General features: G+C 57.0%; 8 protein-coding genes across 8 annotated transcripts; 4 read left to right on the forward strand and 4 right to left on the reverse strand.

Moving 5' to 3' along the window:
* Nucleotides 1-1,113: 1,113 nt before the first annotated feature.
* Nucleotides 1,114-3,505, forward strand: DCS_00562 (chromatin remodeling complex subunit; the record flags this gene model as incomplete). The annotated part of the gene is made up of 3 exons (XM_040797901.1): nt 1,114-1,375; nt 1,488-3,354; nt 3,460-3,505. 3 exons carry the CDS (start codon nt 1,114-1,116, stop codon nt 3,503-3,505), a joined length of 2,175 nt encoding a protein of 724 aa, XP_040658784.1.
* A 534-nt stretch (nt 3,506-4,039) lies between these two features.
* Nucleotides 4,040-6,148, reverse strand: DCS_00563 (MATE efflux family protein subfamily; the record flags this gene model as incomplete). Its single annotated transcript, XM_040797902.1, has 4 exons — nt 4,040-4,127; nt 4,187-4,515; nt 4,577-5,361; nt 5,425-6,148. 4 exons carry the CDS (start codon nt 6,146-6,148, stop codon nt 4,040-4,042), a joined length of 1,926 nt encoding a protein of 641 aa, XP_040658785.1.
* A 3,401-nt stretch (nt 6,149-9,549) lies between these two features.
* Nucleotides 9,550-13,438, reverse strand: DCS_00564 (putative tyrosyl-DNA phosphodiesterase; the record flags this gene model as incomplete). The annotated part of the gene is made up of 5 exons (XM_040797903.1): nt 9,550-9,962; nt 10,108-10,924; nt 10,975-10,991; nt 11,044-11,602; nt 12,860-13,438. 5 exons carry the CDS (start codon nt 13,436-13,438, stop codon nt 9,550-9,552), a joined length of 2,385 nt encoding a protein of 794 aa, XP_040658786.1.
* Nucleotides 13,439-15,536: 2,098 nt separating this feature from the next.
* On the forward strand, nt 15,537-17,768 carry DCS_00565 (Thioredoxin-like fold protein; the record flags this gene model as incomplete). Its single annotated transcript, XM_040797904.1, has 3 exons — nt 15,537-15,730; nt 15,801-17,280; nt 17,427-17,768. The coding sequence occupies 3 exons, from the start codon at nt 15,537-15,539 to the stop codon at nt 17,766-17,768; spliced, it is 2,016 nt and encodes a 671-aa protein (XP_040658787.1).
* A 1,146-nt stretch (nt 17,769-18,914) lies between these two features.
* Nucleotides 18,915-19,564, forward strand: DCS_00566 (putative acetyltransferase; the record flags this gene model as incomplete). The annotated part of the gene is made up of 2 exons (XM_040797905.1): nt 18,915-19,334; nt 19,424-19,564. 2 exons carry the CDS (start codon nt 18,915-18,917, stop codon nt 19,562-19,564), a joined length of 561 nt encoding a protein of 186 aa, XP_040658788.1.
* Nucleotides 19,565-20,693: 1,129 nt separating this feature from the next.
* On the reverse strand, nt 20,694-22,030 carry DCS_00567 (protein translocation protein, Sec62 family protein; the record flags this gene model as incomplete). The annotated part of the gene is made up of 3 exons (XM_040797906.1): nt 20,694-20,909; nt 20,977-21,527; nt 21,607-22,030. The coding sequence occupies 3 exons, from the start codon at nt 22,028-22,030 to the stop codon at nt 20,694-20,696; spliced, it is 1,191 nt and encodes a 396-aa protein (XP_040658789.1).
* Nucleotides 22,031-22,714: 684 nt separating this feature from the next.
* On the forward strand, nt 22,715-23,277 carry DCS_00568 (Mediator complex, subunit Med21/Med9; the record flags this gene model as incomplete). Its single annotated transcript, XM_040797907.1, has 3 exons — nt 22,715-22,756; nt 22,813-22,927; nt 23,018-23,277. The coding sequence occupies 3 exons, from the start codon at nt 22,715-22,717 to the stop codon at nt 23,275-23,277; spliced, it is 417 nt and encodes a 138-aa protein (XP_040658790.1).
* Nucleotides 23,278-23,522: 245 nt separating this feature from the next.
* DCS_00569 (putative pyrimidine 5`-nucleotidase) lies at nt 23,523-24,477 on the reverse strand (the record flags this gene model as incomplete). The annotated part of the gene is made up of 4 exons (XM_040797908.1): nt 23,523-23,695; nt 23,801-24,262; nt 24,334-24,362; nt 24,425-24,477. 4 exons carry the CDS (start codon nt 24,475-24,477, stop codon nt 23,523-23,525), a joined length of 717 nt encoding a protein of 238 aa, XP_040658791.1.
* Nucleotides 24,478-25,820: the final 1,343 nt, after the last annotated feature.

Genomic DNA, 25,820 nt, shown 5'->3' on the forward strand with positions numbered 1-25,820 from the left:
GAGCGGCGCCTTGGTCGAGATTCGACGCGACATATATTCGGCTCTTTCTGCCGCACGATGCGGTAATGGGAGAGAGAAAGGAGAGGCGGGTGAGCGTCGGCGTGGCATGTCCGAGGCCGATTGCAACGAGCGAACGGCTCGATGGACGAATGGATGGATGGATGGATGAATATATAAATAGATGGGGCATGAGCCGAGCGTGCCATAAACGCATCGGAGAGGGGGCAAGAGGCAAAATATACCTTGAAGTTTCTTTGAATATGCAGTCTGGCTTAGGAGCAGGAGTCATCCTTGACCAACGTTGACAGGCCGGGCCCCTTGCTTTCATTCCCATTCATTCTGCGTGAGACTGCACACGCTTAGGCCCAAACTGCAGGCACTCCATTGCAGGATCCAGGGAATGTCGAGTAGGTATACAGCACGTGCGGCAAAATACGACATACAAACACTAGAATGGTCCCGAGTTGAGTAGTTGTCCATGCACAAGAACCCATTCATTAGGCCTCATACAGTATATCCAGCCTGGCCGATCGTGTGGCTGGTTAGGTTCTGGAGGCAGTACTGTGTGGAAGGTGGACTCGTACTGTACGTAGACCGCTGAATGTGCACCCACAAGTATGTACGTACTTATCTATACTAGTGCGGCGCAGTATAAATTGGTGTATGTACTTAGTTGCAAGTACTTACGGATACAACACAGTATGATTACTTGCTCATGCACTCTCAACTGCCGCACATCGTACACGCCACCCAGAGCAACAGGTTGTATTAGGTAATCCGAGTCTTGCCAGCGGCAGACACTCAAGGCATCGCGCAGGCGGGAAGACGAGGCTCACGACAGCCGCGCCCGTCAGGTCTACCATCGTTGCGAGAAGCTGTCTCAAGCGGTTTGCAGCACGTTCGACTTCAGCATCAGCGTCACCAACGGGGCTATAGCTATCGCACCCGATCCTGCTGTCACGCGGACCCTGCCTCGGACTCGCACTTTTTTCTCTCGCCGTTCATTTCCTCTTCGCGGGCAAAAGCGAAAGCAAGAAACAGCATCGCCCCCTCCCAAACCCGAGCAAGGAAAAGACCGCGACAGCGACAGCGGCTTGCGCCTCGAAGGCCGCCATGTCGAGCTCGGCGGCGAAATGGCGCGAGGAGCAGGTCCTCATCATCTGCCCCGGCAGCCGTATGACCATGGCCCAGCTGGGGTGCAGCGAGCTGACGCCGCCTACGAATCGCTTCCCGACGCGCATGTTCAAGGACGGCGACGGTCGCGAGTGGAGGCCCTATCATACCTTTAAGCGCACCCGTGTCGTCGCCGGCGTCGAGTTGGAAGAGTGGGTGGAGGATGTCGACTCGGATGAGGGTGCCGTCTTTCCCATCGAGGGTATGTCTGCGCCTCCCCGGCATCTTGCCTTCGCCTTTGCCCTTGAACCGATTGTCTCGGGTGGAGAGACGCGAGAGATGGATTAAACGAATTGACTGACGCCTACCGTTAGGAGGACGCATCGTCTGCATGGACGCCTTCCTCGCCTTTCTCGACCACATTCATTCCATGCTCACGACGACTTACCACAACACGCCCATCATGCTCATGGCCTCACCGCAGTGGACACGCCCCGACTGCGAGACAATTGCCCAGTACATTTTTGAGAAGACGCGCACGCCCGCCCTCTGCATGATTCACAGCGGCCTCGCCACCCACTACGGACTCAAGTGGCCCAACATGACCGTCATCGACATCGGCTTCGAAAAGGTCGACGTCACCGCCATTCACGACGGCCGCATCGTGAATCACATAGACCTAGGCTCCCCACGCGCCGACGGATCCATCAGCGGCGGCGAGGTTTTTACTCGCAAGCTGATGAAGCTCCTCGAGGGCAAGGGGTTCAGTCGTGAAATGGCGGAGCAGCTGAAGAGGAGTGTCATCTGCGAGGTGCTACCGTATGCACCGGCCGGTGAACGCTTGGTCGAGTTGCCAAAGGCCGTCGCCACCAGCATCTCTCCCATCGCAGCGGCACCACCCGATGCGTTCCGACCGAACGATTCGGCGAGGGATACGGCAGTCGACAACGAGGACGGTAGCGGCGTAACTAACAACGGCAATGACGGCAACGACGGCCCCGAGCCCGATGCGGACGACGACGGCGTGCTGGACGTTGCTGCCATTGTTACGAGCGGCCAGACCAAAGAATTTCTCGCAAAGAAGGAAAGGGAAAAAGGAAAGTCCGGAAGGAAAGCGAAGGATGCAGAGGGTGAGGCTGCGTCGGCGAGGCCTGTGCGTCTGCCAAACTCGAAGCGGACGCACAACGTCTTTGCGTTCGAGGAGGTTGTCCAAGAAGAGGTGAAGAAAGTTCTGGAGCCGAAGCCAGAACAAGCCCCGGCAGAGCAGGCGGACAAGCAGCCAGCCGGAGAACAGCCATCCGGAGAACAGCCATCTGGAGAGCAGCCAGCCGAATCGCAGCCGAGCCAGACCGGCACGGCACAGGGCAACGAAGCTGCTCCTCCTCCGCAAGCAACCGTGGGCGAGATGGGAGAGCCAAGCAAATCTGCCAAAGATGGCACCGACGTCAAGCCGGCCGAGCCGAGCAACGGCGTCGCCGGCGTGCCATCGCCAACGGCAGCCGAGCCGCCCCAGCAGGAGACGGCCATCAACGGCAGCAATGATACCCCTGAATTCAGGTCCAAGCGCGTCCGCCGTGACGTCGAGGTGGGCCTTGAGCGCTTCACCTTTGCCGACCGCGAAGAGATCGACCGGATCGTCTCGGCCATCTACCGCACCATTCAGGGCATCGACGACATGTACATGCGCCCTGCCTGCTGGGACAATCTCGTCTTCGTCGGCAATGGCGCCCGCCTGCGTGGCCTCAAGGATAACATTCTGCAGACCCTCCACGCTCGTCATCTCATCTCGCCATCCACCGCCACCATGTTCACGTCGGAGCTGCCATCCAACGTGGCGACGCCGACGGGCACCGGAAGCCAGACGCCGACGGGTTCTTTCAACGGCGCCCCCCATCAGCTTTCCTCGAGCGGCGTTAACCCGCTCCTTCAGGCGGCGACGACGGCGAGCTCTCTCGGTGCCGCCGCAAATGCTGCTTCTGCCGCCGCCGTGGCCACCCCCGCCGCCGGCTCCGACGCCGCGGGACCCGCCGCGGGACACCACTTCCACAGCCAGACGCCAACGAGCATCAAGACGGCGGCGCTGCCGACATATCTCGCTGAATGGACCAAGAACGGCTTCGAAGAGTCCATGTTCCTCGGCGCTCAGGTCGCCGCTCGCATCGCTTTTTGCATCCACACCAACATGGACACGCAGAGCATTGAAGCCCAGCGCCTGATGAGTTTGAGTCGGGTCGACTATAAGTAAGCCTTTGTCCTCTCCTCACCCTCTCTCGCCTCTCTACCTCAGCCTCCCTCCCTCAGCCGTTCCCCTTGCGGTCCTGCGAAATGATGCTAACCAGCCAACAGCGAGTTGGGCCCCAAGGCCATCCGCACGCATTCCATGCTTGGCTGAAAAACTTGAAGCAACGAGGGAGCCGCTCGCTCTACTGCCCTTGCCGTAATTTTGATTTATTGCCAATGAGCCTACAGTTGGTACACCTCTCGTCGAAATTTTGCGTACCGCACTGGAGTGAAGGCGATTTGCCTCGTCGAGTGCCCGGGGAGCCGGATGCTGCGCAAAACTGTACCACCACAACAGGAAAAATACATGAATGAATGCACCTGACGGGCCAAAAAACAAGATCTTCATATCGCTAGGCGGCGCATTGCATTCTAGACTAGACAAAACGATGCATGAAAGCAGTGACCCGCAGATTGCCTGCCAGTAGGGTATAATACCAAAAACTACCTGTCCGCAGCAGCTCTCGAATCAAACACCTGATTTTCCCCGATAATTCACAAGACATGCGGTCCCCTGAACTTGACACCATTCGTTTCCCATTAGCCTTTGGCGAGAGTATACTTGATCTCCCACCCCGCCCTCTCGACTTTGCACTTCGCACGGGTGTCAAGCGTGGAACAGTACCGAATCCCTCACCGATGGCGCCTAACCTGAGGCGTTTCGGGCAGCCGCCTCGGCAGCCGCCTTGTGCCAGTCCGTCTTGAGCAGGTACGGATACTCGATTGAGGACACGCTGTGTTTCATGGTCAGCACTCTCGTCGACGGAACGGCACGAAAGCCGAGAGCACCTACACAATCAACCCAACTGTGACGCCGATCCACAGGCCCTCGAGCTTCCAGTCGAGTCCAAAGGCGAGGCCGAGGGAGATGGGTAGCGAGATGACGTAGTAGGCAATCAGGTTTGCCGGCCCGCCGATGGACTGCTTGCCAATGCCGCGCAGCAGACCGTGTGCTCCACTGCCGAGCCCGTCGAAGACCTGCATGACGGCGACGAGGGGTAAGACCTTGGCGACAAGTTCGATGACGCCCTGATCGTCGGTGAATAGGACAGGCAGGTGGTACCGTAGGGTGCTGTAGATGACGAGGTTGAGGATGCCGAGAAGGCAGGCGGCAACAAATGTCTGAGGGCGCCGTTAGCAGCCAGGTCGGCGGAAGAACAAAGACGGGGGGCCGGGAACGCACCACTTTAGCAGTCACCCTTGCGGCATCAACCAAGCCGGCGCCGATCAGGTTGGCAACCCGGGTGGAGGCGGCGATGGACATTGGGAAGGGAATCTGGTAGGAGATGGTGGTAAGAGTGCCCAGAACGCTCTGGGCTGCAAGGTATTCGGTACCGAAGCGGCTGGACATGAGCGTCATGATCTCAAAGGCGAGCCATTCGGCCTCGACCATGATCATGCCGGGCAGGGCCAGGCGGATCATGACCCACCAATTGGTGAAGGCTCGGCGGCTAAATCCCCCCCAGCACTGGGAGCCGCCGAAGAACTTGACGTAGATGACGAGGAGAATGGGCAGCAGGGTGTCGGTGATGGCGACGGCAATGGGGGCGCCGACGAAGCCTAGGCCCAACTTCCAGACCAAAAGCCACATGATGAACATGTTGAAGGGCGCGGCGACGAGGAGGATGTACGTGGTAGCTCGAAAGAGACCCTGGGCCTGCAAGAAGCGCTTGCCGACCTCAAAGAGGATGACGCCGGGGATGGAGAAGATCATGACCCTAAGGTACAAGCCAGCCAGCCTGGCGGATTCGGGGTCGGGGACGAGGTGGACGAGGATCTGTTCGGAGAAAAGCCACAGGACGACGACAGGGGCGGCAAGGCAAAGGAGGAAAGTGGCCATTCGCTGGCACTGCAATCCGACGAGGTGCTTGTGCCCGGAGCCGTAGGCCTGAGCGCAGAGGGTGTCCAAGCTTGTAGCGAGGCCCTGGAAGGGTGCGAGGCAGGAAATGGCGGATGACATGTTGGCGACTGTGGGCATGTTAGCTATACAATTGCATGGTCAGATTCCCCGAAACATGGGAAGGCACGTACGGGATACGGCTCCGAGCTCAACCTTGCCGATCCTACCGACGGCGAAGATGCTCGTCACGTTGATGGAGTACTGAAGGACGAAGGTGGCTATCAGAGGCGCCGAGTAGGACAGGAGCGTCTTGGTCTCTCGCTGCCAGGTGGTTCGAAGTCGGCCGGAGGCGACGGCCTCTTCCCACTGCTGCTCGACGTCATCGGTCGAGGGGGAATCGGATGCGTGGCCGTTGAGGCCGTTGGCGCCGTTGGCGCCGTCGAGGAGGGGCGAGCGCTCCGTTGGCTGACGAGACTGGGCAGGCTGGCCCCGGGCTTCGTTGGAAGGTAGCTTGGTGCTGAAGAGGCGTCTATATATGCGCGAACCTAGTCCTGGCTGGATGTTCTTGCCGTCGTGGCCATGCTTCGGGGGAAGAACATGGTTGTCCCTCAGCAGGCTCCTCTCAGCGTTGCGAGACCGCTTCCGCTCAAGCGGGGTCAGGACGGGTTCGTCCAAGGGCTGCTGGTTAAAGACGGGGCGTGCGCCGCCGTACGCGACGCCGCTGGGACGGCGATACATGTCGTGGCCGTGGGAAGGGACATCCAGGTCAGAGTAGTCATCGTCTGAGCAGGCGGCGATGTCATCGGCGAGGGCTTGTTCGGCGAGAGGCGAGCTGGACAGCATTCGATGGGTTCCCGCGCCGAGAGAGCGGCGGTCCCTGCCATTGGGGGATGCTGCATCCCGTCCACGATCCATTTTCGACGGTCGGGGAGGATACAAGCCAAGGCTCTGCTGCCGAGACTGCACTATTGGGGTTGGGCTTATTCGTATATGTTTCCTGGCCTTTCCTACCGAGAATGGTCGTGGGAGGAGGTCTGCGGGAGGCGGCCCAACAGCACGGGCGATGCCGCTCGAAGGTTGCTGAAGGGATGAGCCAAGTGGTGAAGAAGTCAAGAGTCAGACGGTGACTGGCCCATTATCAACTGGAACTCGACTCTGCCGAACAATTAGGGGGCGACGTGACGAAACGGCTGCCGTGCGGCTGCCGTGTGGTTTCGAGGTGAGGGGGACAGGGGGTGATGTAGGCGGGCAGCTTCTCGACAGCGCCGGTGTTTGGAGGACCTGGCGACCGGCAAGATCTGAGAGAGCTGGGGGGTTTGGAAGCGAGGCAGAGGAGGAGTAAGGGAGGTATCAATAGGATCACGGATGCGAGGCACGACGGCAAGTGAACTCGAGATCAGAATCAGAATCAGAAAGGCAGGCAGGTGTGAGCGAAAGTCGGATCAAGAAAAAAATGGGGGTTGAATCAAACAGGTTAGTAGGTACGGAGTACCACCCACCCGTTGGTGACATTGCTCCGAAGCCGCCAACGGTCAGCGGGGCCGGCGGATGTACTGTAAGTACATGTACAGGTCTGTCCCTTGCAAGTACATGCTCAGCAACAAGCAAGTATCTGCACGGAGTACATGGTGTACAGTACTTGCAGTAGAAAATACTGAAGTACACACTTGTACGGGTTACGGAGTATTAATACTTACTTGCAGATACTTTGGTGTGCAGTACGGCGTACTTAGTAGGCATTGATCAGCAAGTGCTTACAGTACAGTACTCCAATTGCTACTTGCACTTAAGTACTGTATAAGTACTGTATACTAGTAAGTACAGTAAGTATTTACAGTACAGTACTCAAGTGTGCACTCACAGCCACTTGGATTTACCTCTTCCCAGAGGTAATACAGCTATACAGCGGTAATACAGCGCATAATACTACAAGGCAAATGACATCGGTTTGTAACCAGTAGGTACTGACAGAGGTCAAATACTAATTCATGCCGTTCCCGACGACGACAAGTACCCGGAAACACGTTTGACATGGTGCTGTGCGCTCCCTACAAGTTCATGTCTGATGGCACTCCAAAGTACTAGGTCGGCGCAACATCAATTGCACGTACATGTACTACTTCGTATCTATACGGACATGGTACTCGGCATGGAAGCCTGCCGGAAAGATCAGCAGCATACGACTAGCCCGTTCCACCGTTCAGCGCGTCCCAGACAAGCATCCGACCAACAGCATAACCAAGTGCGACGTGCCTACGAGATGGCAACCAATACTCCGTACACTCTCGTGCTCGTGCTCGTGCCAACCCAAGACAGGGCGTTCGGTGTCGGTTCTCATTAGCTCGTCCCATCCGCCGCACCTCCACCGTCCGGAAGGTCCAGCTCGAGCTCGGTCAGTCGGGTGACGTGAAAGCTGGCCGGCGTGACGGGCGAGCGGGCGAGTTGTGGCCAAGCCATGCAGAAGCAGGCCGGAGGCGCCAGCTTCCGGGGTGCAGCGCTGCGACATGGGCCGGGCAGGCTGCCGCTGCGCCTTGTATTGGTTTACAGCGAGGACAAGCCCGAGCCGTCGGGGGAGGTCAGGGGTGAGCGATCCTTTGACTCACTCACTGATGGTCGCCTGCATGCAGTACGCAAGTACAACTACATTGCACGCCTCGGCACGCTGTACCTCCCTACTTCGTACGTGGCTACATCTAGAGTACTACTATACCTGTTTGTCCAAACATGTGCTGCAGTCTTTGGACATGTACAGCACTCCGTATCAGACATTACTCTCCGTGGTCGTGGTACAGGCGAGGACAAGAACATGGGGTCTCGCCGGCTTGTCTTGATGTCTCAGCCTTCAGGCCGCTGCCGCCCCGTCCCGCCATTCCGAATTCCGGGAGTGATAACGTAGTACTCCGTACGGAGTACCTTTCTCGACAATACATCTATTTAATCCATGTAGTTGCCTTTGAGAGTACGGACGTCAGTTGGCGTGGTCCAGGTAGCTACGAGTAAGTAACTTGGCGACAAGTGCCTGGCAGTCTCAGCATCTAGTCTGGGTAGCAGAAACCCTTGATATTCGACACCTCGTGCCAAGGAAGGCGCCTGCGGGCCACTCCTGCATCTTGATGTCGTTCGCTCCTGCTGCCAGCAGGCAGGAAAACCTGCTACTCTGGCAAGGCAACCAAGGCATCAACGTACCTACAGAGCACTTGCATCTACCGAACAGGAACGGTGGGGTTGACTGGTGTAGAAAAGCTCCCGATGGCGAGGCCTCTTCCCACCGACCTACGTCGATCCGAGGCCATACTCGCATGAGCAGATGCCTACGTACGGGTGCATGTGCTTCGTCATCCTTTCACCGCCTCGATCGTCTGCGAAAGGTGCATCCATCCATCTGCAGCAACGAGCCGTGCACAGCATGCGCCGACACCATCCTTGTGCTTCCTTTCGTTGGCAGCCTGTGCATATAGAGCTCGGTCCCTCGTCCTGCCCCGGACACGTCGGCCACGACGACCAACACCAGCAACAAAATCATCCACAGACGGGAATGGCAGCATGGACGAATCCGGCTGCCCAGGGAGGGAGCCGTGGCTGGCTGGCCCAGGATCCAGGTGCCTCCGAGCGCATATCTACGCACGCTGCCCCGACGCAGCTGAGTTGACAGCAAGCCCAGCTCCCGATGTTGAGCTGGCCCCTGAGAGGACGGGCCTGAATGGCCAGCAGAGAAATTTGCCGCGATGCCAACGAACCGGCCGTTGGCCGTCCTCGACACAAGTACTCGGTACCCGTGCTCGCACACCACCCCCTGCGGATCGCCTTGTGCATGGTTATACGCAAGCGCATGCACTTGCATGTGCATGTGCGACCTCCTGTACGAGCACGGCCGCAGGGCTGCACCCTGCACGGCTGTACCCAGCAGCTGGCGAGGCCGACCGAGACTTTGGGAGCTGAATCACTCATTCCCTCCTTCATCTACCGGCCTCAGGGATCATGCATGCCTTGTGTGCAACCTTCCATCTGACCCACAGGACCGGCCGCATACATAAACTTCACATACGGGGTACAAGTACGGAGTACGGAGTACGTGCATGCGTGCGTCTACCGTGGTATGTACCTTGTAGGTGGGAGAAAAGTACCGGCACGAGCATGACGCGGAGAGGAAGCGCCAGCTTGTGGCACATGAGCTTTTATTTGTACGTGAACGATCTACTCGTACTCGTACGTGATATCAACCGCAGGATCGATACCGGCAAAACAAAGAGGACCGGACCGAGCGTGCCCAAGTTCATGCTCCTGGATGCCGAGTTCGTGTGCAGGACATGTGTGCGTCACGCCTCCCAAGTGCGACCCCAGCGATCGGGTTTGCCATGGTCCATCGTCGCCACCCAGGGCACCTCGTCTGGGCCGTATCGTTGAAGCGGTATGCCGTACGGCACCCGGACGCCGACCACGGCCTTGCCATCCTCTGATTCGGCCGGCCTGTCGGACGAGAACGTGCCCACCATCACGCCCTCCTCTCCGTACAACCCCGGCCATACCAGCACGCCAATCTCCCACGACGCGATCCGCATCTCGCCCGAACCCTTGGCCGCCTCGCCCCAGGCCTGCTTCGATAAATTGGCCGACGTGAGCAAGGCCCAATCAACCAAGCCCTGGCTGTTGTACCGTATGTACGTCTTGATATGCGGGCTTGCCCGCTTTCGGCATGCATCCGCCGCCGTGCTCTCCTGCGATGACCGCCCTACCATCCGCCAAGAGTTTGTTAGCGGACACAAGACTAGAATGAAGCACGGGTGCCCGCTCGTGCTGTGTCGCTGCACTCGTGCGAGTGCACATGCGGAGCATGGAGCGTGCACTGGCGAGGGTAAGTGCATGCATGCACTTACCGTCATTCCGTTCTTTCCCACCACCCATGTCCATGCCGTGCTCGCTGTCATTTGCCCAGTGGTGAAGCAGGGGCCGCAGGTACTGTAGCTGCTTGGCTTGTTGCTGAGATTGAATCTTGGTATGGATCGAAGCGCCGGATGCGTAACCGTCCAGTGACCGTCGAATCTCGTCGGCCGTGGGAAACACAACCTTGAATCTGGGCCTCGTCGAGCCCTTCTGGCTGCATGTCGCGAGCGACTCGAACAGCGTCTTCTGCAGCCAGTCATCCTTGGCGCCGAGGGTCGCTATGGACGATACTTGGACAACAATCTCGGACGAGCCTTTGGTCTTGCCGTCGGTTTTGGTGCACGGCACGGAGCGAAGACATCTTCGAAGCGCCGCCCACCCCAGCGCCATCTCGGACACGTCGTCGGCACTGTGTCGTCCGGGTGCGCTTGCGATCAACGCCGCCCTGATGGCGGAGAAGTCGAATCGGGCAAGCTCATCCGCGAGCGGTCTGCATGTCACTGTGCGACGATCGTACTTTCGAAGGTACCCGAGCAAGTCCGACTTGAACTTGCCCCCGGACCCATGCTCTCCGGAAGGGGAGCCCTGGTTCGAACTACCCGGCGGCGTCAGCTTCGGGAGCAGAGGCGATCGCCAGACGGCGTTTGTCATGTTTGTCCAATCCTTGGAGATCATGTTGGCGGTGTGGATGACGACTTGAGCGCTGTCATCGCGGCGAAACAAGATCATCATCTTTGAGTGGTGCGTCCCGAACATTTCGGGCATCGGGGCCACGTGCAGGTGAACGTTGCTAAACTCGGACGCGCCTTGCTGGCAAGCATTGTCAGCCATGCAAGGAATGGCAGCTTGGGTTTCCGTACGTGGACCTGCACCCGCACTTGCACTTTACAGTAGAGCACGGTTCAAGTCGTCATGGATAGGTTGCGCACCCATCATGCACCTCGACGGCGGAACGAGGGGCTGGGACTGGCCGGGGAGAGGAGGGCTGCCTACCGATAGCGCGAGTCTCCGGGGGTCCTCCCGTTGCCAAAAGCCGTGGACGACGTGCACCTGGACGGCATGTCGGGTGTCGGCGTCGAATGCCTCCATGAGAAAGGGTATGTCGTGAAGGTAGTTGAAGTTCCAGCACTCGCGGATGAGGGGATCGCCGAGAAGGTCTTTCAACGAGACGGCGTCTCGGTTGAGCTCTTCCGGGAGGTCGCGAATCCAGGTCAGCTGCCAGGGTGAAGGGAATGCCTTGCCCTCGCGTCTCTGCTGCTTCCGAGCTGGGCTACAGAGCCTCGACCGAGGGCTGAGGGAGTCGTCACACTCGGGCTCGTCTGCGAGCTCGCGCTTCCGAGGGCGATCCATCGTCAGTTGCCAACCGACGGTCCGTGAAAGGACGCGGTTGGTGAGCCGAGGTCGTTGCCCGTTGCGCTCGGGCTTGAGGATGTTCTGCCGTTTCGACTGTTGGGAATCGGCCGCCTGTCCTGCCGTACTCACGACCTGCTGGACATGATATGCTAGCGATGAAAATGGTGGCAAGTGCCGTGTCTCATGCTGCCTCTGGACGGTATGACGTTGCTTGGCTGCCGTATGTAAGCAGGAACGGCAAAGGCCAACAAGCAACCAGCCAGAACGCTTAGCGCTAACTGATAACGCCGCTCCCCTCCCATGCTTGAAACGCTCCAATTTGGAATCGAGAAAACGAGGAACCGCCTCGCCCCGGAAGATTCACCACTTCGGCCAACGATTGATTGGCACGGCATGATGAACGACATGAATGTTGTCGTCGACGCGCAAGCTCCCACGCGCATGCCAGTGCTTGCATATGTATTGCATCATATATACGCACTGGGAAGCATATCAAGTAGTAATACTTGTTTCTGTATCCGTACTCCGCAGGTACCTGCAAGTAATTGTTCTGTACTAGGAATTGTTTTGTACAGTACAAAGTAATTGAAGATGTACTGTACTAAGTAATTATACTCTACTGCACTAAGTAATTATACTCTACTGTACTAAGTAATTATACTCTACTGTACTAAGTAATTTGTACTGTTCTTACGTACAATACTTGCCTAAGTACAAGCAATCGTCACACTCCACCCGGAGAACTTGAATGTGGGATGGTACTCCGGAGGTACGGCGTACTGTATTGCTGATTACTCTCCGTACAATTCCTAATGTACTTGAGTAGTTGTACAACTACTGTGCTTAAGTATTCACTTGTACCGTAGATTTAGATACGGAGTACTCCGTATGGGCACTTGTACTATAGGAGGTCTTGTACTCTGTAGTACAGAGTGCACTGAACTTGATAGGGTATAAGATACTGCCATTCTACTACTCCGTACGCTTAATCCGGTCTCCTGTCGTTGGGTTTCCTGCAGGGTCGGGGCTATGTCAGTATTTTTTCCCTGACAAACACAGTTCTAGTAGTGTACCACTGTAATTAGATGACCATCTATCTCCCTTGGGTGGTTAGCTCGCGAGACTGCCGACGACGACGATGACAGTGCTGGGAAGAGTGCTCCACTGCCTGACCAACAACAAGAGCAAGTATGAACCCGGGATTAATATTACTAAGATAAGCGGTATTCTGCACGGAGTACTCCGTACTCAAGTTAGTCTTGCCCAGCCACAGGCAATCCCTTCGACGGTGGGAAAATTGACCCGAATTCAAGGATCCTGTGGGAAATGCCAGGATTTTTCGGCCCCGCTATTATTGACATCAAGGTAAAGCCATTCTATTGGCGCACTAACAACGTCATGAGAACAGGTGATTTGTTGACTTGAGAGAGCCTCGCCGGTTTTCTGATCTTGGCTGCGCCCGACGTTGTTGGTGCAGTTAAGTTTAACCGTCCCAGTTGCACGGAAAGAGTGCTTGCTCATCGTTCCAGGGCAGCTCCAGCGGGTGGAAATCCGAAGCTCGCTAGACGAAGCGTTGAAGCGAAAAGACGCTCTGTCGCGCTTGTTGGGAAGGTGGCATGAATAGTCAGTACCACCGGCAATAAAATCGTCAAACTCCCTGCGCGAGGTCGAGAAATACCCCTCACCGAGCTGGGCCGAGCACTGGGCCTTGTAGTCAACTTTCGGATGGGTGAGAGAAAACTTGACGTAACAGAATTCGTTATGATATTTGGTCGTCACAGAGGTATACGATGCATCGTATTCAAAGTTTTCGATAGTCCACCAAGATTTCCACTTGGAACTGTCGAAACATTTTTTGGCGTTTTCTCTCAGTTCGAGAAGCGGCTCGCTGATTTCGGCCGTGGCCGAGCCGGTAAGGAGAAGGGCTATAAGAACATGCCCAATCATAGCAACGGCGGGGTAGAGGTGCATCGCGTCCCGATGGTTGCTTTCATTCGGCAATGATGTAGATGGATGGAACGATGGAGAAGGAGTATCGCTCAGGCGTCAAGTCGGTGGCGGGCAACAAGGGAGAGCTGGATAAGGCAGCGACGGGATATTATCTGGAGAGGAACTTTCTGCCATACTTATACTTGCAAATGGAGTCCTCTGCGGGATTCATACTGAGTTGCACATCCGTTCTTCTCGATTTGCAATTGTATTCAGGGGGGTGGTGTCAGTGCCAAGAAGTGTGAGTGTTTTACTGTGCAACAAGACCGTTTCTGACCAATGCGATGATTGTATCGCTGTGTGCGGAGTGCTCGGTATCAATACTTTCTGTAATACTTTGTATGAGATCCATTCAGCGGGTCCCCGACCGCCAGGCGTATTGCACCGGACACGATTAATGCTTTTCCACAGCGACGGTTGTGCGGCTGAAAGTCATCATGACTAGGGACCGTGGTTGAATCTGGCAGAGCTTTGCCGCGCGGAGGTTCCCGCATGGAGGTCTATTGCAAGCAATCCGGTGTTGATGCTTACAAGTGCAGCAAGACAAGGACTCGGAAATTCCCCCGGTGCTAGCAGGTTGAGAGTAAGGCTTTGGCGCATGAGTATGGAAGCTCGTACGTGCATCAGCTCACCTGCACGTGTAGTCGGTACTGCCGTGAACAAAGTTGTTGAATATCTTGGACGAGGACGAGGACGAGGACGAGGAGAGAGTCTCGCTGATCCTACAGTACGCATTGTGGTATCCATTTACAGGTGTTCTCGAAGAACAATGAACCAAGAACAAGGATAGTCGTTTATGATGTTGTGTGAGCGAAAATAACAGAGCAACACTACTGTACGTACGTTCATATCTGCCTCTCCCTTACTGACACTACTGAAGCACTTGGCACCGCCCTGAGTTGCGTTACAGCTATGGACTCGCCTTTCGGCTGACCGGCGTGGAGAGTCAATCCAATGACCAGGCAAGCCTGGAGTAGCCGTGATGTCCAATTGGGTTGGGACGAGGGAGAACCCCGACGGTGAGTCGCGAATGGTCCCTGTGAGCAAAGCGTGTGTTTGCAAGCCGTTGGACTACGCGTACTGACCATCCGAACAGCACCCGGAGCCGATCCGCACAAGACAAGTTGTCGGCCCAATAACGAAAATTATCACCTCGCAGATTGACATACCCTTATCTCCATGTTTCATGTATTATTGCTAGGCAAGAGCACGAGGGACGATCAGCGAGTATGGCCTGTGGCAGAGGTGTAGACTTGTAAGCACTTTAGTACAGTACAGTACTGTACTCCGTGCAGTCAGTGAACGTGAGTACTTACACTTACAGTACATGTACTCCGTACATACCCCGTACTTAAGTTTTATTACTGTACTTAAGTACTTACTAGGTACTTAAGTGCAGTACATGCATACAAGTACATACATGTACATGTGGCTGCAGCACCATCAATCCCCATCCTGCCCCACTTTGTCCCCCCTAACGTGGCTGACCCACAGTGAAGGTTGCGGCTCGTGGCGGCTCCAGCGCACTTCTGGTCACCCCTAGACGGCCCCAGTTGTGGCGCAGGTTGGCCCATGTCGTTGGCCCATGCCTGCTGGCCTTCGTCCATCGATGCCTCGTTGTTCACCTTTCGCCTTTTCGCTCTCCCTTCCCCGATCCTCTGGTCTGGTCTGGAGATCTAGTCCCTTCCTCTGCCTCTATCGCCTCTACCTACCGCTTTCCAGCCGGGTGCCGCGTCCCTTTGCCGGCGTCATCGCTTGACAGAAATCGTCGCATGGCCGCCAGTCTGCTCCTCCTCCTCGTTCATGCGGGCCCGACAACACCATTTTAGCCCGTACTTTGCTACCTAGGTCGGTTTGCGCCTGACTTTGTCGCACGAATTCACCTCCGGACCCTCCGACGACGACTGGCTCGGCTCCTCTCTACTCGCATCGATCAACACCGACCGCTTGGATACGGACACGTCGAAGCGTCATCATCGACGACCTCGACGGCGTCCTTTCTTGTCCTCTCCCAACGCTGCGCTGCCACGGCCAAGTCTCCACCATCTCGTCGTCCCAGGTGCAGAGTAGCTAGCTCATCATGAGGCCCAACGCTCTCGCCCTCCTCGCCGGCGTCGCAGCCCTCGGCCGTGCGCAGTCTTCGGCCGTGCCCGAAGCTAAGAAGGAGGGTGCCGCCCTGAGCTCGGGGACGGTGCCGCCCCTGCTGGAACTCACCCCCTCCACTTGGGAAGAGGAGTCTAAGCGATCGAGGTGGCTCCTCATCAAGCACTACAGGTGTGTGTTTGCTTTCCTCGCGCGAAGCGCCTTTCCCTTGCCTGTTGGGCTGACACCGATGCCCTCGCAGCCCGTACTGCGACCACTGCAAAGCGTTCGCGCCGACCTATCAGACGGCCTACGAATTCTACCACACCTCGAAGCCGGCGGCGGACACGACCTTCTTCAAGTATTACGATTTCCGCTTCGCCATGATAAATTGCGTGGCCTACTCGGACCTTTGCGGGAGCCACAACGTCACATCCTTCCCGACGACGGTCCTGTACGAGAACGGCGAGAGCATCGACCGCATCCGCGGCGCCAAGGGCATGAAGGAGCTCAGCGAGCTGATCGAGCCTGCGCTGGAGAAGACAAAGCCCGGCTCGCGACCGAAGAACCTCGTCCTGCCCACGGCCGGTGCGACGTTTTCTGACGTGGCGAAGCCGGACGCTGCGAAGAAGCAGGACGTCAACCAGGATGACGTCAAGGAAACAAAGGCGAAGACGGCGCCGGCCGAGCACAGCACGAGCGGCGCCTCGGTCGCCCTGACGGCCGAGAGCTTCCAGAAGCTCGTGACCATGAGCAAGGACCCGTGGTTCATCAAGTTCTACGCGCCCTGGTGCCATCACTGCCAGGCCTTGGCGCCCACGTGGGAGCAGATGGCCAAGTCGATGCGCGGCAAGCTCAACGTCGGCGAGGTCAACTGCGACAAGGAGACGCGCCTGTGCAAGGACGTCGGCGCACGCGCCTTCCCCACCATCCTCTTCTTCAAGGGAGCCGAGCGGGCGGAATACAACGGTCTCCGGGGCCTCGGCGACTTGGTGCAGTACGCCGAGAAGGCCGTCGACCTCGCCACCGGCGTGCCCGACGTCGACGCCGAATCCTTCAAGGCGCTCGAGGAGAAGGAGGACGTCATCTTTGTCTACTTTTACGACCACGCCACCACGAGCGAGGACTTCCGAGCGCTCGAACGGATCCCCCTCGGCCTCGTCGGCCACGCCAAGCTCGTCAAGACCAAGGACCCCAAGATGAACGAGCGCTTCAAGATCACCACCTGGCCCCGGCTTTTGGTCTCGCGGGAGGGCCGGCCGACGTACTTTGCGCCGCTGCCGCCGAACGAGATGAGGGACGTCAACGGCGTCCTCGACTGGATGAGGTCCGTCTGGCTGCCGCTGGTGCCCGAGCTGACGCCGTCGAACGCGCGGCAGATCATGGACGGCAAGCTCGTCGTCCTCGGCGTCCTCAACCGCCGGGACCAGGACGCGTTCCAGAGCTCGCTCCGCGAGATCAAGAGCGCCGCCAACGAGTGGATGGACCGCCAGGTGCAGGAGTTTCAGCTCGAGCGGAAGAAGCTCCGAGACTCGAAGCAGATGCGGATCGAGGAGGCCGAGGACCGCGACGACCAGCGAGCGCTGCGGGCCGCCAAGGCGATTCGCATCGACATGGACAGCACGAGCCGCAAGGAGGTGACGTTTGCCTGGGTCGACGGCGAGTACTGGCAGCGCTGGATCCGCTCCACATATGGTGTCGACGTCAAGGACGGCGAGCGAATCATCATCAACGACGAAGATGTACGTCTCCGCCTCCCCTCCCCTCCCCTCCCCTCCCCTCCCATCCCCTGCCATCCCCCTCGCTTCCCTTCGCTTCCTCCCTTCTCTTTCCTTCATCGTGCACTACACCATGCCGTGCAGAACATGGCACTAACACGGAGGAACAGAAGCGGAGGTACTGGGACAACACGGTGACGGGCAACTACATCCTCGTCAGTCGCACGTCCATCATGGAGACGCTCGACAAGGTGGTCCACAGCTCGCACATGATCAAGTACAAGCTCACCGTCTCTGCCTTTGAGAAGGTTTTACTCGACATCCGCGCCACCTTCGTGGAGCGGCCCTTCTTATCGATCGGCTGCGTTGCCGGCATCGGCTTCGGCCTCTTCTCCTGGCTGCGCGGGCGTAGCCGCCGACGCGGGGGGCACTTTCGACTCGACGACGGCATGGGCATCAAGGAGCTCAAGGACGGCCTGCTGGGAGCGAACGGGAACCAGAAGTCTGATTGATCGTGGGCCGGTGGCCGGGGAAGACAGCAGCAGTGCTGGGTGGCATGCGAGAGAATCCGTCGGCCACTTTCACCCTCACGCACTCTGTTCGGGCACGGGTCCAGGAAGGCATGCATGCGTCGCAGGATCCCGACAATATGAAGATGCCGACGAGCCGGGCGATAAGGGTCGCAAGTCTTGCGCGTCCGTGCCAGAGCGACGCATCTCGTGCAGCTGCCAGTACCCCTCGAGGGGGATGTAGAGCACAGGACAGGGCTCCACTGTACGTCTGTATATCATCATGAGGTGGAAATCCGCTCGCCCATGTCGATTTTAATTGCATTTTGTTTTGACCTTGTCGGCTCATGGCCCATGGGTATTGCGTAAATGTACAGAGTAGTAATTGGAGAGTATTTTCTTGGAGACAACGGGGGATACTGCCCACTGGGTCTTGGTGCAAGTGCCTAAGCAGGCGCTGCTGCTGCTGAAGGCTGATTTGGTCCTGGCATATTGTACTTAAGCGAAAGCTTGAGGGGGGGGGGGAGGGTTGCACTGTACGCCCTCAGTTCGTCCCTCCCTCAACCGTATTTGCTGGGCGCGCTATTATTCCTCGGAAGCAGCGAATTGCTTGCTACTCGATGCCGGTATTTTTTGTGATCAACCTTCCTCCGGAGGCGAGTTCGGTAAGGTGAGGCCGGCAGGTTGAACTGCCGATGGTGCAAAGGTGAGCCAGCAAGGTGAACCCCATCGGTACCAAGGTGAACCCACCCGACCTGGTTACCCGTCTAGCCTGATCGGACCCTTTTTGACAACTGACCTACCATTACTTACTTCCTGACTGCATCACGAACATTTGACCTCGGCAACCTTGCTTGCTTCTCGATAACAAAGAACATCTCTCCTTCACCCCAAGCATCCTTGCACGACATATGCACATTCACGCATCTCTCGTCCATTGACATAACTCGTTGGCTTGGCCGAGAAGGGCCTTGGACCGTTGACCGAGCGGCAGGCCAAGCAAGAAGCCATACCCACCTCCGTCATCGTCGTCGGCATCTCGTTCCAACAGCTGGCCGCTTCAGGCGTCCTGGGGCCTCACGCTCTCTCCAACGGCCTTGATACTCTCTCATTTTCTCTGACAGCCAATCTTCTCCACCTACCACAATCATGGCCCATTCTAACTCTGGCCTCGTCATTCCTTTTGACCCCAAGGCACATGCCCACCTAACGCCATACCTCGCCGCCATCCATGCCTCGTGCATCACAGTGGACCGCGCCATCTGCATCTTTTTGCCTCCTCTGTCCCACGAGAAGCTGCTGTGTTGGTGGAAGGAGCGGATAGCAGAGGTTGGCGAGGGCACGCGCCTCATCTGGATTCTTCTGGCAGAGCTGGATACCACAGGCAAGCCCAAGGGCCCCGACGTCATGGGCGTCGTCATGCTTGCGATGCCGACCTCTGAGACGGCCACTTTTCGTGGACTCGTCGAGATGCTCCTGGTGCAGAAGAGCTTCCGTGGCAAGGGCGGTGCAAGATTACTCGTCGCTGCTCTCGAGGATGGTGCAGCCAAGCTTGGTCGAACGACACTCGTGAGTGCCCTCCCCCTCCCCCCTCAAGAAGAGAACAAAAATCTGTGCCGATCGACGTATATGCTGACGAAAAATTTGACGGTGACAAGCTGCTGGAGACGGAAGCAGATAGCCCTGCGGAGGCGGTATATAGGAAACTCGGCTATGTCGAGATGGGCAAAGTCCCCGGGTACGGCATGAGTCCGGCGGGCGAGCTGAAGGATGGCACTTTCTTCTACAAGCAGCTCTGACGCGGCGCTGGTACGTTTTGCTGAAGGTGCCATTCTTCCCTCTCCCCCTTGCTTTGCGGTTTTCCCTCTCGTCATCTCGCCTTCTCATGCCTCGCTTGTTTGTCTGGACGGGTCACGTTGACGTTGGCTTGGACACTGCCTCAGCCGACCATTTTTGGCTGAGCTGGACATTGGATGACGGAGGAGCGAGCTCATGGGACTGATCCCAACGTCATGATGACATGCTGATTCATGCATCACGAGGCCGATTGGCGGCAACAAACCCCCTACTCCCTTCCCTCCAAGGCATCAGCTGGTTGATGCTCCCTCGAATGCCATACCATATCCACGTCTTTGTTCTCCTCCTTCGTTCTTGTTCTGAGCCAACCCAACCCCCCTGTTCCGTCTCCGGAATTTGAGCGTCTCCGGTTTGCCCGACTCGCAGATCGTCGATTAGGCATTCTCGTCCATGTCTGGAATCACTGCAGCAGCCATGACAAAAAAAAGGGTACCGCACGAGGCATCGCAACCACACGGATTGGTATTGCACCACTGGGCTGTCATCGTCGTGCCTGGTCACACATCCTGTCCTCGGCCAAGGGGCCGCTGCTGACGACAATAGAGATGCGGCATCAGTCAGCACGTATCGGCAAGAGGAAGATTCGGAGGCGCCCTGTCCTGCACCTCTGCTACCCCCCTTGCTGGTCTCGAAAGCCGAGGACACCTCGATTCTGAGGGCCATGAAATCGCCCGTCATGTGCCTGCCAGTCCGTACATTCACTCGACGGAGAGCAACCATGAATACATATCATCACGTCGCCTGGGACTTTGTGCAAATTGCCGTGTCCGTAAGTGGGCCGCGATGCTCGCAAGAGCAAATCGCTCAACCATTGAGTACGAGGAGTGCAACCTTGGCTAGGTCTGCAGATAGCAAGGAGCCAGAGCTCGAGTGGGTGCCGACCTGTCTTCTGCCTACCAGGAACCAAAACTCCACGATGCAGATGTACAGATTTCTCATTCCACCAACGATCTTGCGGTTATACACTACACAATCCCACCTTCCCTTGCCCTCGCCACAACCACATGCTTGCCGCTGCCAATGGTGCTTCTCCTGTCATGCCGTCAACGTTTTGTCGTCCCTATTCCCCGCTCACTCGTCATCGCCCAGCTCTTCGACTCTGGGCGCGACGTAGGATCGCTGATGCATGTCCCCCGTCGCCACCTGCGTGCTCGTGCCCGTCGTCGTGGCGGTGGCCGGTGCCACTTGACCGGTGGCGGCGGCAAAGGCGCTGTTGGGACCAACCGACGAGCCGGCGTTCCTGGACTTCTTCTTCGATTTCTTCTTCGCCTTCTTTTCTTCGGCAGTCTGTGCGGCGTCGGTCAGTGGGAGAACCAGATGGACGATGGCGATGCTGGAGACGTTGTGCACATACCTCGTGCCAGGCCCAGACGGGTCGGAAGCTGTCCATGAACGACACGTCTTCCCACAAGTTCGGGTAGAGCCAAAGACCCGGGGAAGCGACAAAGTAGGTGATGCAGAACAGGATGACACGAAAGATGGCCATGACGAAGAACAAACCGAGCAAGCACAGCAAGCCCCAGCTCAGGTAGTAAACTCCCTGACGGAGCTTGAGCGGCCAGAGGGGGTACAGGACGACGATGAAGATGAGAAGGAGGGCGAGGGCAGCGTAGAGCTGGCGCTTGACCTGGCTGCCTTCCCACAACCAAGCGTAGTACATGTCCTCGTGGGCCTCCTGCTGCTGCTCAATCCGCACGTTCCACTGGCCCTTGATCCGCTTGGGCTTCTTTCCGTTCGGCCCGAGCTGAGGTTCGATCTGGGTGACTCGCAAGGCGAGCATGCTCATGGGCAGAAGCTTAAACGTGTTTTCAAGAGTGGCCATGTCCGTGATCTCGGGCAGAAGTGGATTCTTCTTGCGTGCTTTCTCGTACGCCGGAGACTGAATGGCACGCAGGACACGCTTGACTGCAGGTGCACGACCGCTTGTTAGCCACGCACATCTCCCCCCTGCTAGTGAGGCACGAGCCAAAGTCTTGAGACGCACCCTTGAACATGTCCTTGCGCTCGCCATTTAGGATGCAGGTGCGAGTCTTGAGGTCCTGGCCCTTGAGGAACTTGGCCAGGGCGAGAGCCTTGGGGTTCGGCGGACCGGGCGTGATTGGCTGCCGGCGACCCTGATCGTGCGAATGGCTGTGGCCGTGATCGTGGTCGTGGTCATGGTCGTGATCGTGGTCGTGATCGTGGTCGTGGCCGTGATCATGCCCGTGGTCGTGGTCGTGGTCATGATCGTGGTCGCACCCGCCATGCCCGCCTTGTTGCGCCTGCTGCCGCTGCTGCTCCATTGCCTGCCTCTTGATGTGCTCGATGAACTCGGGCACCGACATGCCCGCCTTTTGCGCATCTTCGGCAATCCTGCGCTGGATCTCGGCAATCTGCTCCGGTGTCGGGCGCTGCATACCGGGAGGCATGGCGCCCGGGGGAGGGAACGGGGGCATTTGCTGCCCCGACATTCTTGGTCCGGCTGCGGTACTGTCCAGTGGCCTGTCAGCCAAGGGAGTGGAGGGAGAGGGTGAGAGACACAAAAAAAAAAGGAGGGCTAACGGTTCGTTCAGATAGTGGCGAGCAAGCGACTTTATGCGCCTGCAAGAGAACCTGGAATGGGGCAACGTCAGGGAGGAGGTTGGCCGGTGGAAGGAAATCGGTCGGTTGAAGTCGTCTTACTCGGTGCTCCTATCTTGGTCTTGTAACAAGGTGTTCACTTCCTTGGGCCCAAAGCTGGGCAAATATGCATCCGACCGGTGATTAGCCGCTTGCTACTCCGTACTGTGCGAAACACGGTGTGAGCCACAGTGTGTGCTACAACATCCCGTACCCCTACTCCGTACTTACTCCGTACTTATTCCGTAACTAGATGTACAGTGGTAGCCTGTATTATGTGTACTGTACAGTGCTCCGTAAGTAATTAATACTTAAGTACTCCGTACATGCTAATAACTACAGTGCAGCTTCTTGGCATGGCAACTAACGGCTTAGCCTTCCATTGCTATTTACAGTTTCTCGACATCGTTCGCAGTTCGGGCTCGCAATCGAATTGAACAAACAGGCTTGCATCCCACGCTCTCCGAACACGGCCGTCCGAGCGCCGCAGCACAATGGGTGACCGGCTCACGCAGCTGCAGGATGCTGTTGACCAGGTATGTATCGAAACCGCTGGCCCGTCGGCTGAACATGCGCACTCACCGCCGCCCAGCTTGCGCAGCAATTCGTCGCCTGCTTGCACTTTGTCCACCGACGACACGATCTCAAGACGCTGGGTCCCAACGACAGAGTACGCGACATAAAGCAGGACCCGCACCAGAAGGAAGGTTCGTGACTGTTCCCACGGAGCGAGAGAAGATGCTTCGCGATGCTTCACGGCTCTTCGCGAAGGGAAAGGGAAACTGATTTGCAGGCAGTTGATCCGCTCCCCGCCGAAGAGTTCCGGCCGGGCCTTCGCGAGCTGTCGCGAGACCTCGTCGTGAAGGAGCAGCAGATCGAGTACTTGATATCCTCCCTCCCGGGTCTGGACAACAGCGAAAAGGACCAGGAGCGATGCATCAAGGACCTGGAGGAGGAGCTCAAGGCGGCCGAGGTGCAGCGACTGGAGGCGCTGAAGGAGAGGGACCGCATACTAGCCGAGCTCGATTCCGTCATTCGAAGTGTGCGGCGTCCCTGAGTCGACATTTCCGTGGAGGCAAGTTTTCTTATTCGAGCACTGATTTCGCATCGTTGGCATAGCGCGGAGTTGGGGTTCATCATGGCGACGGAATCAAACGTTAGGGGCGTGGGCGAGATGGCGCCCGGACCAAGTCCATGCCTGTTTTTTTTACAGGGAGACTGGCCATGAGGCTACTCAAAATATAACCAAGCGTTCTCTATCCTACCAATCATGCTCCTCCCTACCCCAATTCAGGCAACTAGCTAGGTTTTCGAGGTCGACTTGAAAAACTGTGGGTAGATGTTGCGCAGCTCCAGCAGATTCCGAATTTGATATTGCGACGCAGGAGTTTGGGGTATAGGCAGGCCTTCTTCGACGAGGTGCGCCGCCGTCCAGCCGAACTCTTTGGCTTTGACGCAGTTCAAGTAGGAGTCGTCTTGTGCGAGCAATGTCAGCGAGGGCCCACCAGACAGGGCGTGAGGGGAATGCCGGGGGTGAAGGGAGAGGGCGAGGGGAGGAAGCGACAACGAAGACGACGTACCGACAAAGAAGCAGTCCTCCACCCGCTCGATGCCGGCCTCTCGCATGCCCCTCCTGTACATGTCTGGGTGCGGCTTGCATATCAGTGGTTGCTGCGCATAATCGCAGTAGGTCAGACCGTCAAAGAGGTCCTCGATCCCGAGCAGTTTCACGACCCGCCTTCCGTGCGTGACGTAGGCATTCGTGAAGAGCCACATGGTCACTTTGGTCTTATCGATGTCCTCGAGCAGGCTTCGGAGAGCGGGGTTCGGCTTGATGATTTCCTCGAGGGGCAGCGCATCGTCCACCTTGGTGTTGTAGTCGAGCGGGTCGATCTGGTGGTGGCGGACGAGGCCCTCGATGGCCAAGCCGTAGTTGGTGTAGTACTCCCTGTGCAGTCTCACGGCCTCCTCGAATGGTATATCCAGGTGCTTGACAAAATACTGATCAATCAGCTCCGCCATCAGATCGTGGACCTTGGTGCCTGGTGAGCTTCGTCAGCACAACGACGACGGCCAAACGACGACTGCCATCTCGAAAGGCGTCGGTACTTACTCCTCGGGTAAAGGCAGTTGTCGATATCGCTGTCATGGGGCACGTCAGCCGGAAGCGAAGCAGGGTAGGATCGAGGGGGAACGATGCCTACAAGAACAGGACCGGCTTGCGGCGGCTCGGTGCGAGATCGGCCTCGGAACCCATGTTGGTTTGAATCATGTGTCGAGTCGCTGCCGATTATCGAGGGGAACGCTGGTGGGAGCTTGAACGACGCGCTCGACGGGGTTGGCACGACGGGAGCGAAGGGTAGGAAGCAAAGGGGAGCAGGGAGACGAGGACGACAGTTGAATTTTGGCTAGCTGGTGATGAAGCGAATATTGGTTCTCCGCGCGCGCTAGTCGAGCCTCCGTGGACGTGGACGTGTAGCCAGGAGAAATTTTGAGGTGTTTGCGATTCCGCTCACAGCAATTCCGGTCGGCGGATCTTCCAATCGATCTCGGCTGTGCTATATACTTGTACATACTTGTGCTCCGTAGTCCAGTCCACAGTCAGTCATATGACTCTTCCGGCGAGCCAAATTTCGACCATAGCGGCTTGCGCCATGGAGGTCTTGGTACCACTACCTACTAAGCTACTAGGTACCTTGAACTAAGTAAATGCCACTAAAGGGAGGGAGGCAGGTAAGACATGCTGATTACAAAGTCACCGAGATCGCAAGCCAGGTGCATGGAGCAGTCATCATGGTATGGATAGAAATAAATGCCTCGTCCGCTAGTTCTCTGGAAGACAAACAAGTCGAGTACTGTTATTTCCGGTCTCTTGATTTCATGGATCCTTGCAGCACTTGGCAGCTGGCATCATGTCCAAATCATACAGGGGAAAAGCATACCTACTACTCCGTAGTACTCCGTACCCATAGTACTGTACCTAGTAGTATTAGTACTTGTAGTGGCCATGGACGACTGAAAGGTTAGTAATTACAGCGCAGTCCGCAGGAGAAAAGGTAATAATTACTGTAAGTACATGCACCTCCGAGCAGTGGGGGTACGAGTACTGTCACTACTAGGTACTTGCTTTCTACCTACTAGATAGGTACCTACAGTAGTACTGTAGTAGGGAGGTACCACATGCACATTACAGGTGTGTATACTTACTTGGTGCTACAGCACTCACTAAGTACTTACAGTATAGAATGTGTCAGTTGAGCCACTCTACATACATTTCCTGCTCGATAGCATTTGACAGTGCTGTCAAGTATACGACGTACTACGACAATAGGTCATCCATCTTCTCCCTGGAATTATATTGCATGGAGTAACTTCAAGTACCTACCTTGGGAAAGTACTCTGCAAAGATAACTAACTGCAGCATTACTCTGCTTGTTGTCTCTTCATTCTCTTCGGCCAGTGGGTGAGCGGATTCTGCCACTCTCACCGCCTAATTGTTCGCCCGCCACCGGTGCTAACCTTAATCTGACTGGGTCGGCTGGCCCGACTGTTATCTCTCCTCGGAACTTGCGTATCTCGTAACCTCTCGTCAAAGTCAGC

The sequence above is a fragment of the Drechmeria coniospora genome, chromosome 01, assembly GCF_001625195.1.
Source record: "Drechmeria coniospora strain ARSEF 6962 chromosome 01, whole genome shotgun sequence".
Classification (NCBI taxonomy): domain Eukaryota; kingdom Fungi; phylum Ascomycota; class Sordariomycetes; order Hypocreales; family Ophiocordycipitaceae; genus Drechmeria; species Drechmeria coniospora.